The sequence below is a fragment of the Sciurus vulgaris genome (assembly GCF_902686455.1).
Source record: "Sciurus vulgaris genome assembly, chromosome: 10".
Classification (NCBI taxonomy): domain Eukaryota; kingdom Metazoa; phylum Chordata; class Mammalia; order Rodentia; family Sciuridae; genus Sciurus; species Sciurus vulgaris.
Genome location: NC_136470.1, coordinates 5,068,428 through 5,084,315, shown reverse-complemented (window position 1 = coordinate 5,084,315; position 15,888 = coordinate 5,068,428). Strand labels below are relative to the sequence as shown.

The following is a 15,888-nucleotide window of genomic DNA, read 5'->3' as shown; positions in this document are numbered from 1 at the left end:
CAACACCTGCCACCTTGTCCCCTTGGTTCTGCATCCACAATAGCCTTAAGGCCTGTCCACTTCTCTTGACCTGCTCACCCTGTGCTAATCCAAGCCTTGCTGGGTGGCCACTCCACCTCCTCTCCGGTCTCCTGATCTTTCTGCCCTTACCTGTCTGCAACCCATGTAGGATACAGAGACTGGTGTGGTCTTAAAAAGCACACCCACCATTCATTTTGACAAATGCTACTCAAGGTGCCAATAATCAGGGAAACCAGGTGTGGGGTAAATGGCGACTCTCTGCTATCTTCAGTTTTTCTCTAAACTTAAAACTGTTCTAAAAACATAAAGTTTATCACACACACTCACACTCTTGCACGCACGCACACACAAAAATTGGACCACGTGTCTCCTCTGCATTTAGGGTTAAAACAGAGGAGGTTTTAACCCCAGTGTCTTCCCATTGCTCTTTGAAGAAAGTCTGAAGTCCCTAACAGTCCTGAAGGTTCAGTTTCCGGGGTCTTCGGGTATCACTGTCCCCTCGCTGTGCCCCAGGCCTCCAACATGCTAAACTCTTCCGCACCTGGGGGCCTCTGACTCTGCTTCTTTCTCAAGGAGCACTGTTCTCTTTGAATTTCAGGTAACCACACCTGTTCGTCCCCGAGAGGCCGACTCTGATCCTGTCTTTGCGGGCTTAGTGTGGTCCTCCTATGGTGTGATTTTAAACAGAGCGCATTGCAGCAGTGGATTATGTGTAGATTCAGAGAAGCTGGTAACGTCTTCCCAGCAAGCTGTAAGCTCCCCAGGGAAGGGGTAGGCAGGCATGTTTGGCTCCTCTGTGGAGTTGCTCCTCTGCGCTCAGCACGCCCGATTCCTTCTCCCTCTGGATGCCCAGCCTGACTTTATTCTTCATTCCCTAGGCTGCTTTGAAGTGGGTCAGGTCATACACATCCGTGTCTGGCTGTGAACACTTCGCCCCGGGCCCTCTGTGCTCTCTTCCCCCTACCTGTGTGGCTACGTCCCAGGTTGCAGATCACACTGTGGAAGAGGCTGGATCTCTGCATCACCACATGGAGAGGAGCCAGCCGCCCAGAAAAGTCGGCTGACCAAAACCATCTGTTGGACTCTGTTGTTGTGTGAGGCCACTGAGGTCCAGGGAGTATTCGCTTGACCAATCAGTCTCCCTGGATTCACTCCTCTGCACCCCAGCAGAGGGCCTGGTACATGTCGGACACTCAAAATGATTTACTAAATATCGAGCGTCATGTGATCTCTCAGGCAAGCCCTGCTCCTATGCAAGGCCCATTTTCAGGTATGCCCCCATGAATGTGGCACTTCCTACTGCGTTAGCCTGGCCCTTCCTGGCTGTGTCTCCAGCTGGAACTTGGACAGCGTGAAGAAAGGGAGAGGCGAAGTCACCGCCAATCTGCCTCTTCTGTTGCAGTTCCGTTTTCATCTCGCAGGGCAATCCTTACTCCACCATCTTCCTTGAAGATCACTTTCTTCCCCTCGATGTGAAGGGCTGGCTGGGCATCATGACAGAGATTACCATGGAAGAACCTCCACCGGTTTACTTTCCCTATCAACAATACACGTGTCTCCTACCTGCATGCGTTCAGACCACGAGGGCTCTCTCCTTGGCCCTCGCTATTTTATTCTGCCTATCTCTTCAGTATCACATTATCAACCATATTATCAAGAACCATTATGCCCTCATGTATGTGTATGACTACATGACCAATGTGATCCTGCAATATGGATAATCAGAAAAAAAGAGATTACACTCCACTTATGTATGACCTATCAAGATGTAGAAATGCATTCTACTGTCAGGTCCAACTAGTTAGAACAAATAGAAAAGAATGTTTAGAGGATCATTTGGAATTTTGAAATGTTTTTGCTTCTCTTTCAGAGTCCTAGAGATCATATCAGTAATAAGAGGCCAATGCTCTGCGTCCCCAAATCAGGAGGCATCTCTGGCTGGCAAGGAGAGGGACTCACTTTGAGGGACAGGTGTGGGGACTGGAACACAGTGGCTGAATGAGGACCAGGAGAAGAGAAGGGATCTTCCTCATGTGTGATTTTTAAGGACCAGTCTAACATCAAACTGTGAAGATGACATATTCACTTGTAGGAGCTTTTGATTCTTGGGTGACTCCAGGTTTCCCCTCTCACTGAAGGACCCTGTTTATAGCATTCTACCAACGGATGAATAGCTAATGATTTCCTTACGCTCATAAGGTTCCAAATCCTGTAGACCCCAAAATAGACATTTCTCTTTAAGAGGTATGACCCCTGGTTTTTGAGGATGCAGAAGTCCCTGGGGAAATTCTGTGCAGTGATTTTCTTCTATTCAGAGTGGTGAGCAGGGCTCCTTTTCCTAATTTTCCCAAAGACACTTTCAGTGGCCAGCCACTCCCCCCTGGGGAGCCCTCTCCTGACTGGCAGAGGGACCCAGGGCCAGCCGGCAGCAGCCCTATTTCCTGAGCAGCAATGTGACGCTCTGGATCATGTGATTTTCAGAGCTCCACAGCTTGACTGCAGACACAGCAGACAGTTATGCCAGTGAAGTCCTCCCTACAGGGCACACCTTTGGCTAAGGGCTCCACCGTGATGATCTCACTGCTGTTGCCTCTTCCCGCCGAGGTCACGGCCACCACCCAGACGCTGTACTGACGATTCCGACTCAGGTTAGGGATTCTATAGGAAAACGAGTCAGGGGAGGCTTCAAACTCGCTGATCACCTGTTGAGAGGAGACATAAACATTCCCACATTCAAATTAAGCCAGTGGCACAAGCGGTTATTAATGTACCAGCTAACGTGACATACAGAAGCCCCCACCAACCACCCTCCAAAAGGCTCCATTTGTAACATGAAGTGGAATTAGGAAATTTAGGGGGACCCAGGGTCAACATTTCTCCCAGAAGCAGCTTCGATGGTGGCAAGAGAGTATTTTAATCCTTGGGTTATGGGCTATAGCATGTCTAGTTTGGGCCAAGATGAAGTAACTGGAGCCCAATATACTCTCCTGTCCTACAACCAGGAACACGCACACAGTGTGTGAAGCAATGGCTTCAAAGGCAGGTGCATTGGGTGGCAAATGACAGTGATCTCTGAAAGGAGGGAAACAGACAGGCCAACCCTACAATATGAGGATGTTACATGTTTGAGAGGGTTTTGGGGGCACAGCACATGGAGGGGAACCCAGAAGGAGCCCAGCAGCCTCCCCAGGGCGAGGAGACAGAACTGAGAGCCTAGGAATGGGAGAGCTCACAGGCAGGGAACACCAGAGGGCCTGATTTGGGTATTCAGCTGAGGAGACCTGTGCACACCTGTGAAGAAACTCCCTGAGCCAGGGAGAGAAGCACCTGAAGGCCAGGAGGCCACAGAGCTTGGCACTCACACAGGCTGGGAATGGCGCCTGTTCCCGCCATGCTGAACAACATCAGTCTTGGTGGGGCACAGATGTGGTTTGTGAAGGCCTCACCTCATGGGTGAGGAGAGTTAGCCCAGGATTGAGTGCTGCTCTAGTCTTGCCCAGCAAATCTTAAAAGCAAGATTCAGCAAGACCATACTATGACTAAGTAACTTCACTGCCTCACAGAATGTAACTCATGAATATTTATAAGGATTAAAATATTTAGTACCAAGAAGGTAAAATTCACATTGTTTGACATCCAGTGAATAATTTCCAAGTATGGAAAACCCAAATACCATCAAATGATGGATGTTGATGATAAACAAAAGTGCTGTGTATTCATCATGTAGTATTACTCTATAGCAGAAAGGAGTGAAATACTGCTACCGGCTATAGTATGGATCAGTCTTGAAAACACCACGCTAGGGGAAAGAGTCCAATCACCAAGGACCTCAAATTTATAATTCTCTTTGTATGAAATGTCCAGAATAGACAAGTCCCTAGGGACAGACAGATTGCCAGGAGCTGGGTGGGAAGGGGGACAAGGGGAATGACTGCTGACAGGTGTGGAGCATATTTTGGGGATGATGAAAATGTTCTAAGTCTAGATAATGGCAAGAGTTGTAAATTCTGTGAGTATACCAGAAGCCACTGGATTGTACACTTTAAAAGCATGAATTTTGTGGTATGCAAATTATATTTTAATAAAACTGTTATAAAACAAATTCCAGGAATGCCAGAAAGGCAGGGAAACATGAAGCATAAAGAATTAACCCAGGATTGAGTGTTGCTCTAGTCTATCGAAACCGACTCATGATTGACACATATTGATTTATTCATATAAAACAGTCATTACATTATTGCTGCATTGTAACTCCATTGTGTTCAAAAGGAAGATCTAAAATATATAAAAATACAAACTAGGGATGAAATTATAAAGTGTGAGATAGAAAAAAACAGTGGAAAGATTATCTGCCATTTAGATATTGTAGGAAGAACAGAGTGAAGATGTAAGATGAAAGACAGAATAGGGAAGAAACAGCAGTCTCTGAACCGTGGAAGCCTGATTAGCAGCCTGACATACAGGTGGGCTTTACTGACCCAGAGTTACCAAAGACAAGAAGGAGAGAGGGCAGAAAAACAGGAAGTTACTGAGGAAGTAATGGTGAAGCTGTCTCCACGTTTCATGGAAACTCTGAACCCACAGAGCCAAGAATCTCAATGAATTCAGCCTCAAAAATACTAAGAAAAGTACACCAAGGCACATGATCTTCACATTGCTCAAAACTGGAAATGGAGAGACAATCTCAAAAGCAGCCAGAGGAAAGACATACACATCAGGGAATGTAGATAAGGATGACGGCAGATTTCATTTCAAAAACAATCCAAGTAAGAAGAAAATGGAACAAAATTTGGTACATTGAAGTATCAGAAGGAAAGCAAAAGTCAACCTAAGATTCAATATCCAGCAAACATGTTTCAAGATGAAAATGAAATAAAAACATTTCAGATATACAAAAGGCTGAATTTATTCATCACTCACACTATGGGAAATGTAAAGGAAGTCATTCAAGCAGAAAAAGTGCTGACAGATGGAAACGTGGATGTACACAATTATGAGCAACCAACACTCATAAGGGCGGACGTCCCCCTTGCTAGCTGTTAAAGAAGCCTTGGGCAGTTTGGTAGGCTGCGTACGTCGCAACACCAGCTCTGCACTTAAACAGGGAATTCAAGTCAACTCTATCTTGTGATTGTCAGAAAATCCTACATTTCCTCTAGAAAAATAGTGTCAGAGAATTGTTCACTGACTAAACATGACGAAGGGAAACTCCGGCCCGTGTGTGGATTCCCAGGGGACTCTGCACACGTTAGCATGACGGGCACCTGTATGTGTGTCTGAACTACCCCTTCCCTGCTTGCTGCACGTCTGCACACCATGCCCTTGTCCTGTCCCCAGAGAGCACAGAGGGTCAGGCTTGTTTCCTGGCAAACCAGGGAGGCCACCGGAGATGGCATGCACTCATCCTATGTGATGTTCCCAGGTTATCTTGTTACCAAATTAATTTCACAAAACTTATGACAGACAAATTATATCATTTGCTCTTACTGAACATTAAACATCAATGAACCTTGAAAAACATATTTACAAAATAAAGGATTTTCTGTATAGAGTATGTAGCTTTTAGTTAAAACTCGATATGTGTCATGTCTACAAGGTATACGCCATCCTTTATTACCTCCAAAATAAGCATTTTATTGGTCTTTTTGCCAGCAACAGGAAGCATGGCTGAAATCGACAACAAAACTATATTTTCTTAAGCCACATTGTTCACGTCACCATTTATATAGGACACTAACCAAGAACTGAAGGGAAAAAAGTGAACAGATGGAAACTTCCTCCAGATGAAATGCTTCCTGCTCTGCAGACGGAAAAGAGGTGGAAGCTGTTCAGTGGCTCCTGAGGGTTACCTGGGGAAGTCAACTACATGGATGTTTCCACTCTTTGACACCACTGTATATGCCCCTGATATCTGCCACAATTAGCCCCATTCCCTCATCTCAGCAGGAGGACGTTGCCAGCTGAATGATTCAAACAGTGAAGAGCTGGTTCGTTTTCTTTGGGACCTATGTAACTGAGTATCACATGTGACTTCTCCTGTTGTGCTAAAGGTTCAGCAATGGCCTTAAAGGTGAGAATATCCCCAAAGATGTCAGTACCTTCTCTCCCAGCAAAAGATGTGAGGCCACCTGTTCAGAACTTGATGGTTTTGCTGTTTTCCAACCACCCAACTCTGGGTTCCAAAAGAGGCTGAGTTGGGAGTAAGGATTTTCTGCTGCGGACTGACTATATGCACTGCTGCCTCAGGATGGGAGGGGGCTCTGAGATCCAAGGAAGTCACTGGAACTTGGAGTCTGACAGACTTGGTGAGTGAGTCTCACCTGGAAGACTGGAGGCTGGCCACAGTGGCAGGCTAGGTCTCTTCACCATGGGACAGAGGCTGTGTGGTGAGCCTCCTCCAGTGGTAGGTGGGGTGAAGGAGGGAGGGAGGCCGGTGTTTGTGGGAGATTGCCTGGGAGCAGGAAATAACTCCAATGGAGCATTGCACCACACATTGTAGAATATCAGTTTTAAACAGGACCCCGTAGCCATGGAAGATGATGATTCAACATTATTAGCCCTCTTAAGAGGAGGCAAGTAAGGAAGAAGGAAAGGAAGGGCAGGAAAAATCAATCAGAAGCTCACTGGGGTAGTGACGCAAATCCATGAGATTAAATCCTTAACGTGCAGCCAGAAATGCTTATTCTGAGAAAGAGAGGCGACGAAGTCTGCCTCCTCATGAAACATTGTCCTCCATATTCTAACTGAGATGTCAAAGCAGTTACACTCCATCGGTGTTGTTTTCTCAGACACCAGTTTGCCACGCGGCAGTCTGACAGTGTGTGACAGTGTGTGACAGTGTGCTGATGTCCACAGGCATTTTATGCTGGGGCCCTCCACTCAAGTTCCACGAGAAGGATGGACCTTACTTCTCCCTTTCTCCTGATATGTCAGCAGAGACTGAAGAGCCAAGGGGTGGGTGGAAGGGAACCAAGGTGGTTCGCTGTCAGGGCAACAGGAGGAAACCCAGCCTGCAGGGAGGCCGCCCCGGGTGCCCGGCCGGGGCATTCCCAGTGTGGTGGAGTGGGACTGTGCGTGGAGGTGGGCAAGGGACGTCTCGGGTTTCAGTGCTGAGATGTCCAAGTGTTCACGTTTCTCCTGGGAGATCTGTAACCGTCGGTGCGCATCCTCAGAGTCAAGATGGCAGTTTTAGATTCGATGCGCCTATAAGTGTGCCCACGTCTTAGCCCAACCTCGCTAACTGGGCTGGACCTTGGTCCTGATGGTGAAGGTCCAGAGGCAGGGACATCCTGGAAGTTCTGGGTCCAGGTACGTGGCTCTGCTTGGGACCTGGCCTTGGAGGAGTTCTGCCCATGCTCGCTTCTGACTCTGTCGTGCCTGGCAACGTGAAGGAGGTGGGGTGTTTGTGGACGGAGGTTGCTGAGTACTCGGCAGTCATCATAAACTTGGTCAGCTGTCTGAGAAAGAGTTTGCTTTCTTCTCATTGAAAACGTACTTAAATATCTTGACTCCATCAGAGTCCAGAATTAAGCTACTACTTATTAGTCAGCACTTCTCAGTTGATAGAGCTCCAAGTGGGAGTCATAGGACTTATTTATCAGTCCATCCAAGAAGGGGGTGGGATGAGAAGAGTGGAGACCTTTCTGGCTCACATCAGGACAATCCACAGTGCTCTTAGGGGTAGACTGGGATTCTGTCTGAGGACACACAGTCATGAGTTAAAACAAACTATCACAGATATCGTACCCAGGAGTGGCATGCTCACGCTCCACTGTGGGAGTTGTGGGTGGATACCACTGAATTGGAAGTGTCAGGGCCATGGATGAGGACAGACAATAACTACAGGACACCAAGGAAGCTGTGCAAACTGTCCTCTCCTTTGGGTTGTGGGAAGAAAATCCATGCAAAGACTTTCAACAACATGCCTAGTAATGGTAAGAATTCATCAATCATGACTGAGCTTGGATTCATGTCATTTACTGAGTTCAGTTTCTTCATGTAAGAAACTTACAAGGTAAGTTCTTATCCCTATGGATCCAGAATGATCATGGGCTGGCAAAGGGAAGGTTAATTAAAAATGAGGCATGATAGGATTCTGAGCAATTCTAACTAGAATCCAGAAATAAAATCATTTGAATTCCTTTTAAAAAAATCTCTGTCACAGTTGAGGAGATGGATTAATATTTGCAAGATGCCTAGGAAAATAAATGGAAACTTCATGTATTTGATCTAAAATTATATTTACAGCAAAGTTTTACAAGACTTCTGACATGTTTGCCCCCCCAAATTGTACATAGTGGGAAACACAGTGGTTGGCATAGATCTCATGACACCCAAGCCAGACTGCTCACACTCAAGCCCTGACCCTTCTGAGTTGTGCTTCAGGTCTGCTGGGCAGAGCGAGGGTTTCTAAGGAGCTCCTCAGTCTGTCTCTTGTCAAGAGCTGCAAGGGTTTCTGGGAGGTCTCCTCGTCCTTTGGTGTTCCCTATGAATCACCCAAGACCTGTCTTCATCCACAGTTAATTTTTCCTTTGGATGTTGATGTGATTTTTTTCCCCTTTCATATTTAAGATACCTTTTGCCAGTAAGATAAAATTAGCTGCAACGAGCCACTTCAAATGATTTCTATAAAACTAGATGTTTACCCAACAGTTGTTGAATCCATCTCCAAATCCCTCACGTTTATTTAGCTTAATGGATGAACTTGTAAAGCCTTCTCTAATCCCCTTAATCAGGGGCCACATCTGCCCTTTTTTTGGGGTCTTTTCAGGCCCTGGCTTATTCCTCTGTGGGCTATGGTCTTGCCCTCTCTCTCCCTGTGGGCTCCTCTGAGGGAGGGCCGCCTCTGTCCTGCCCTCTACGCAGCCCTCAGGAGCATGTCCAGAGCTCTGCACTGAGTCCACTCTACCAATCAGTGACTGGAATGACCACAGAAACGCTTTGCATATCAGGTGAGTTTAGTGATGACCCAAGAAAGATCTGAGTGCGGAAGAGGAAAAGGAGTAGAAAATGACTTTGAAGTCCTGGGCTTTAAATTATCCAGCCTGTCTGACTGATATAAAAATAATCCCACTTTGAAAAAATTTCAATTAACTTTTTAATGAGAAACTAATTCTATCAAAGAAACGGGGTGCTTTAAAAAGCTTTGATATCTAATTATTAATACACACTCTTTAATAATCTGAAAGCTCTGATTTTATAGGTAGAATGTTCACAGCAGAGATAAGAAAAAAAATCTCCCCCAAAGCAAAATAAACAAAACAGAGAGCTCTTTTAATTACAGAGTAACGGAACTCTCGGAACACAAAAATTTTATTTTGTGTCAGAGAAATGGCCTGGATTCCATTAAGAATGAGCAGTGAGCTGAATCAACCTAAGATTTTTAAAAGTTCCCATGTATAATTCATTTTGATCTGATTTCCATTTTATTTCATTGTTCTCATCTCTGAAAGACAATAGACAACGTTACGGCACAAAGATCTCTCTGAAGGCAGAGACTGGTGAGGCAGCATCTGGGAAAGGCGAGTATATTGGAGTTCAATGCCAGCCTATTCCAGAGGTTTCTTCTGCACTTTGCTGAGATTTCTGCGGCTGCTGCTGTGTATGTTATTGCTGGTTACTTGCTAAAAGCCCTTCAAATACCATATATTTTATTTGTTGGTTTTTCAAATATTAAAAAAAATTGCTATGGTGTTTTGCAAGTGAATTAAAGTTCGTGTTCAGAAAAGGCATGAAGAAAACTGGCTTCTGGATGTGTTGGGGATTGGGGACACTGTCCTGTCAGCCAGCTGTGCTGCAGCTTCCTCCAGGTTTCCAGGCGTTTGGCACAACATGACCTTCCTCACTATGACTCTGCCACATCCCCTCTTCATCGACCCTACTGTCGCCACCCGAATTACCTGTCAAAAGTGCATTATTAATTCAACTTGATGGCTGCCACCTATTTGAAAAATTCTGCATGAAAGAACAAATTTAGCATCATGGAACTTCTCACATAGAAGAAACGGGTGAAAACGACTATTCTTGGTAATAAAAGTAATGTATTCATGATATGAAGTATGGGAAAAATAGCTATTTCCACTACTTTTAATTGAAAGTGATTTGGAGCCAATTTAATTCCTTAAATAGTACAACATGTTTGGGTCAGTCCAAGTCAAAAAGATAAGATGCTTTCAAAGCCAGAATCCTTCAAAGGCTCCAAAAGCTAGTTGATTGAAAGGGATTTTTTTTTTTTTTTTTTTTTTTTTTTTGCAAAACCATGAGGATGGGAGAAAGATCAGATGTTTCCAGAGGTTGGGCGGGAGGGAGGGATAGACGGGAGTGCAGAGGACAAGGGGCAGGAACACTATTCAGCAGGATCCTCGAGGGGTGGATACTTGCCACTGTGCATTTGCGTAAGCCCATAACTTCTCAGGACCAAGAGGACCCTCATGCGAACCCTGGGTGGTAATGATGTGTCAGTGCATGTTCATCCATTGTAATGGGAAGCGGGGATACCCAGGAGGCTGGGAGAGATGTGAACTCGCCATGCCTTCTGCTCCATCTTGCTGCGAGTCTACAACCATGCTTTAAAAAAAAAAAAATGAAGTCTACTCCCTTTTTTTTAAAAAGGGTATTTTAGTCTGAGGACTCTCAGGAAGCTTTTGGCAGCAACGGAGAAGTACGTTCGGGCTGGCATACGGTGGCTGTCTAGGACGAATGGATGTCAGCTCAAAGCCAGAATTCTTTTTGGAAGATTATCTGCCCAGTTGGGCAGGCAATCTTGTAAGACTGCTTCAAAAGAGACTTACAGGGCGTGATGACATAGACATTCCACCTGAATATATACTTTCTTCTCCCTGGATCTGTAAATTACAATATTGAGCTCAGGATTCCAAAGGCTGAGGTATGGCCTCCCCTACAGTACAGGTCACCAGCATCTTGACCAAGTGTAGCAATTGTACAACTGTATGTGATGTCCAGTGAAACCAGTGACTGCTGGTGATAACATGAAAAGAGAATTGAATGCAGCTTCCACAGAAAGACTGAGCAGTGATTATCTGATTAGGGAGGACAGGTTAAGGGGGGGAAAGACCATCTTTAAGGGATGAACCTTTGAGATACAACACAGACTTCCTCTCTACTCTCCCAAAGAATAGAAGGCTAATAAAGAGATGCAAACTGCATCGTGAAAATTTTTAATGACAATGTGGAACCATTATATTAGAGCTGGCCACTAAATACAGAGGTATTTCCATGGAGTCTTCGAGAATAAATTTCCCCAGAGTTTTTATAAACCAGAATGAACTTTGTGTCTTGCATGCTTAGATGTAGCTTTGCCCCAGTGAAACTTCCCTGGGTTTCCTCCAGCTGTGTGATTCCGCGACAAGATGCCAGGATCTGGTGTAACATATGCTTGGTCACCAGAGCAGGGAGAGCCTAGCATGGGCCTGTCATGCAAAAAGCTCAACAAAGGTCTTATGAACTTGATCAATGGAATCCAACTTGAGGGATCTCTGTGCTTTCCTGATTTACTATTTGAGAACAGAGAGACCCTTTATTGGGTCACTTAGGTAGAGCTATGGAAGAATGCTTTCCACGTCAGTGACTGAGAGTGCAGGCATCAGCTGTGAATTCTGAGGGACAGGGAGCCTTCCAGAGTGGCCACACACTCTCCTCCCTCAGCAAGCGGTGACTGCACTGTGCGAAGGGGCCTCCGTTAGGCACGGGGAGCGTCCATGGAATCTGACTCAGGGCACAGTGTGCTGAGCGTCCATTTCAGCATAGTGCCAGGGTTCTCCAAGGCACTACAGGGACCAGCGTGGCCCCTGAAGAAACGGACAAGCCACCAGGAGGCCAAACACGCCTGTGTCCACCAGTGTGGGGGGCTGGGTCATGTTGAAGACAGGCTGCAGTCCCTGCTGGGGAGCCCTGAAGCGGGACAAAGCTGGCTTCCTGGGGGAGATGTGGGCCTTCCGGGGGAGGCCAGATTGGAGCTTGGCCTCTGTGAGTGGCTAACCATGGTGCTGAGCTGCGTGACCCAGAACGGCCTGCACAGTCCCCACTTCAGTCTCAGTAAAACAAAGATGTCAATAACAAGATCTCCTGCATAAGGCAGGCATTAGGATTAACTAATGTGAAACAGTATTTAAAAAAAAATGTGGGTCACTGAAGCATTTAGTGGGACATTTTAAAAACATGATAAAAAGGGGGAAAAATCCAGCGGAACAGAAAATATCAGCAGGCATTACATGTGGTAAGGGTAATGCTTTGTTCCCACGGCTTTTGGTGTGTGTGTGTGTGTGTGTGTGTGTGTGTGTGGTGTGCTGATTGTGATTGTAATACACATTTCCATGTGCGTCATGATAACACAAGCTCAAAAACCACAGGTGGGAAGCATTTAGCCCACGTGGGCTGGAATCCAGGCGGTGCTCAGAAATGGTGGAATGAAAATACAGCCTCTAGGTTGAGGCTTCAAGGAAGAGCATTTACACGGGGGGATGGAAGGGACAGGCGGGAGGAGCCGGTGGGCACATGGACACACGTGTGCTCACACGCAGGCATCCGCCTGAGACGGGCCCGGCCTTAGCGCTGGGGTGGGGAAGGCTAGTGGAGGTTGAGATGGGCCGGAGTTGGGTGGATACTTATGTAGGCCGCGTGGAGGCCTCGGATGCTTTTAAATGAAAAATGTGAAGTCATTAGGACATGCACAGGGGACGATGCACAGCCTCCACCAACAAACATCCATCTCATGGATATGAGAGTACGATCAAGCTATTTGTTAGCTCTAGTTGCTGAGCTCTTGACTTGTTTGTGGGCAGGGGACTCAGCTTCTTTTGATGGCATGCTGGGGACCCAGCTCAGGGTTGGTGCAGGGTAGTACTCCACAAATATTTGTTATGCAAATGAAGGAATGATTTGGTAATCAGAGACAACGAGTGAGTGACATGAAGAAGAAGAATCAAAGGTCACTCTAGGATGCTACCTGGGAGAAAGAATACAACTGAATCATTGGCTAATAGAAGGAACAGGAAGGGAAGGGCCGGCAAGAATGAGGTTGGTGCTGGGCACTGTGGACTTGAAGTCCTGGTGAGCTCTCCATGAGGACTCGTGTGGTAGGAAGTTGGAAATGTGGGACCCATTGGTTTGCTGACATCCACAGGATTAGAGATGAGAAGTTTGAACTCCATAACTTGAGATGCCATTACATTGTAAGAAGAGATCTCATGAGTCACGAAGGTAGGAAAGGATACGCAGAGGGAGTCAAGAGAGAGCATGGATGATGCTTCCCCTTACAGGTGAGCATCTCCTTCAGTGTGGAGCCCTAGAAAGGAAATACAGTTTAGCTGCTTTCTACCTGGAACCTTGACAAGTTATTTTGCTTGTTTGGATTTCCACTAGTTATTCATAGTTTGCGAATTGATAACTCAAACCATTATATGTTGAAATTAATAGTCAGAATCCACAGACAACATGGATGAGATTCCAAAGAAGAAGAATTTTGTGATTTCCTGTTTCGGTGTCTAGTAAGGAGGCTGATGTCTCACTGTTTGCCGGACTTCAAGGTGAGATGAATATCTATTTTCATAAAACCAGTAAATGAACGAGATAAATGTAACCTGTCTGACCACACGCAGAGTTTCAAATTCTAATGTATTTTACCAATGTGAACTGAGAATACCATAAAATAAATGCCTATTATTAGACACCATATTTTACATATTAGAGCAAAAAGTCTTAATGAGGTCCTTTCTGAAGGAAGAGAGATGAATTAGTAATCTTAAGAGAAAATTAACAGCAGTGAGAAGGTTCGCTGAGGGACTCTTAAAAGAAGATCAAATTACAGGGCATCTTGTGTCCTGATTTACCCTCCCATGTTCTACATTCAACTATGAAATCATTTCAAAGAAAAAAAAAAATCATACGAACAAGGTAAAGTGTAGAGCTGGTGCTGCCCCCTGGTGTTCATTCTGACACATAGCTGGAAATGCACAGACCTCAGACAATTTGACAGTCCAGTTTTCTGGCTTAAAATTGACTCACAGAAATTAAAGTTGGAACAACAACAAAACCCTACCTTTCCAGGAATTTATAGTTTCTCATTAGTTCCATATTAAAACAGAGTAACACATGGAATTTATAAGTATTCATTATCTTAAATGTATTAATTCTCTCTGATCTTGACCTGTAAAGGTATTTTATTTAAAAAAAAAAAAAAAAAAAAAAACAGGTCTCAAATGAGGTTTGAAATAGATTAACTGTAATGCAGCTGTAGAAATGGAGTAAAACGGACTTGAGTTCATTTCACTGTATTGAGGACAGAGCTGGTTTCCGGGGCTCAGAAGACCAGGGGCATCTTTGGACCAGCTTGTGTCTACATCTTTCTAATATGGCCAAAAGGCAGAGCAGAGATGCCCTCAGAGTGGTTGCAAAACATCAGCCAGGTGAGAAACTCAGTTATTTCCCGCCTTTTCTGGTTGATTCAATCTCATTCCTCTCACCTTGGGAAGGGTCTCACTGAGAGAGTCCTGGTGGGTAAATTCTGTGTTCTGCGAAGGACAAGAGAAGATCCTGGGAAAATCACTCACCCACATCATACAGACTCCTTGGTTACATTTTCAGGATACCTGACTCTGCTTTGCTGTATGCAATTCTTAGGCTGGAGGACAGAGCCTCCTCAGCCAGGGGAATGTCTCCTGTAAGCATCCCTTGCTAAGATCTCACTCCAATTAGCCAGGTTCACATTTACAGTTTAAAAACCACGATCACTTTGGGAGGACAGAATGACCTTAAGCTTTCAGCATTCCCAGTAGCCTGCTAATCCCTTTCTAGCTGTGGAAGTCAAAATGGCAGATATCAGACTTCTAGGAGGTAGATGAATGCATCAGCGAATGAATGAATGAAAATAAGTTCAAGTGGAAAGTGAGTCTCTTCAGCAAAGATTTTGTCTCTTCGGTAGCTATGGGGACATGTTAGGGTCACTGAGGAAATCAGAAGCTGTGCTGAGGGGTCCCCCTCGCTACCTAGAGCAGAGGATGCAGTGGCAGGCACTTGCTCCTGAGGTGTCTGCTGCTCTGCACCCTGGGCTTGGTGACAGCTCATGGGCATATTTGAGGACAAACAGGTAACTCACAAAGACCTTCTAGAACCCAACCCTTTATGTTAAAATCTGTACTTTAGGGGCAGAGGTGCTGCCGTTGACACGTGCTGGAGAAGGCACGGTGAGGTTCCCTCAGCAGAGGGCTGGGGCTGCGAGGGCCACCCACACGTCCTCCCTGGCTCAGTGCCAGTCTCAGGGCGCCACAGACTCTGGACTTCAGTCAAAGGATCAATGAATTATTCATGAGGGCTGTTCTGCCTGACAGAGGAAGGGAGTTCTGACACACCCCAACACGGATAAACCCTGAGGACGTTGCGCTCAGTGAAATAAGCCAGTCAGAAGAGGACAAGGCCGGGCGATCCTCCTCACATGAGGTCCCCAGATCAAACTCCGAGACAGGAAATGGACGGGCTGCTGGGACCCCAGGTGGGGGGAGAGGGCGAGTCATTGATAAGTGTCAAGCTTCACTGAACAGGGATGGTGACACACTGTAAATGGAATTGGTGCCTCCGATCTCGCACAGTTGAAATGGTTACAATGGTAACAGGTATGAGGTACGTATTTTATCACAATGGCAACACAATGAGTCCATGCATTCACCCCCAATGCTCCCCAAATGGCTACAGGTGTGAAGTGCTAAGCCAGGAGCTGGGAGACCCACAGAGGGATCAGCCATGGCTTCCACTTCAGAAAGTCATAAACTCTCTCTGAAGACACCATCAATGTCGACGTGTCTCTCTTTGTTCTCTCTGATAACAAACGCCATGAGACGGTGAAGTCGAGCATCT

At 45.8% G+C, this 15,888-nt stretch overlaps 1 protein-coding gene across 1 annotated transcript in view; it reads right to left on the bottom strand.

Annotated features, from left to right (window-relative positions):
• DSCAM (DS cell adhesion molecule) overlaps positions 1–15,888 on the bottom strand; it is a 738,606-nt gene that overhangs the window by 66,178 nt on the left and 656,540 nt on the right. Inside the window, exon 21 of the mRNA XM_079155833.1 lies at positions 2,570–2,723. Coding sequence (XP_079011959.1) covers positions 2,570–2,723 — 154 coding nt within the window. The remainder of the gene's footprint in view (positions 1–2,569; positions 2,724–15,888) is intronic.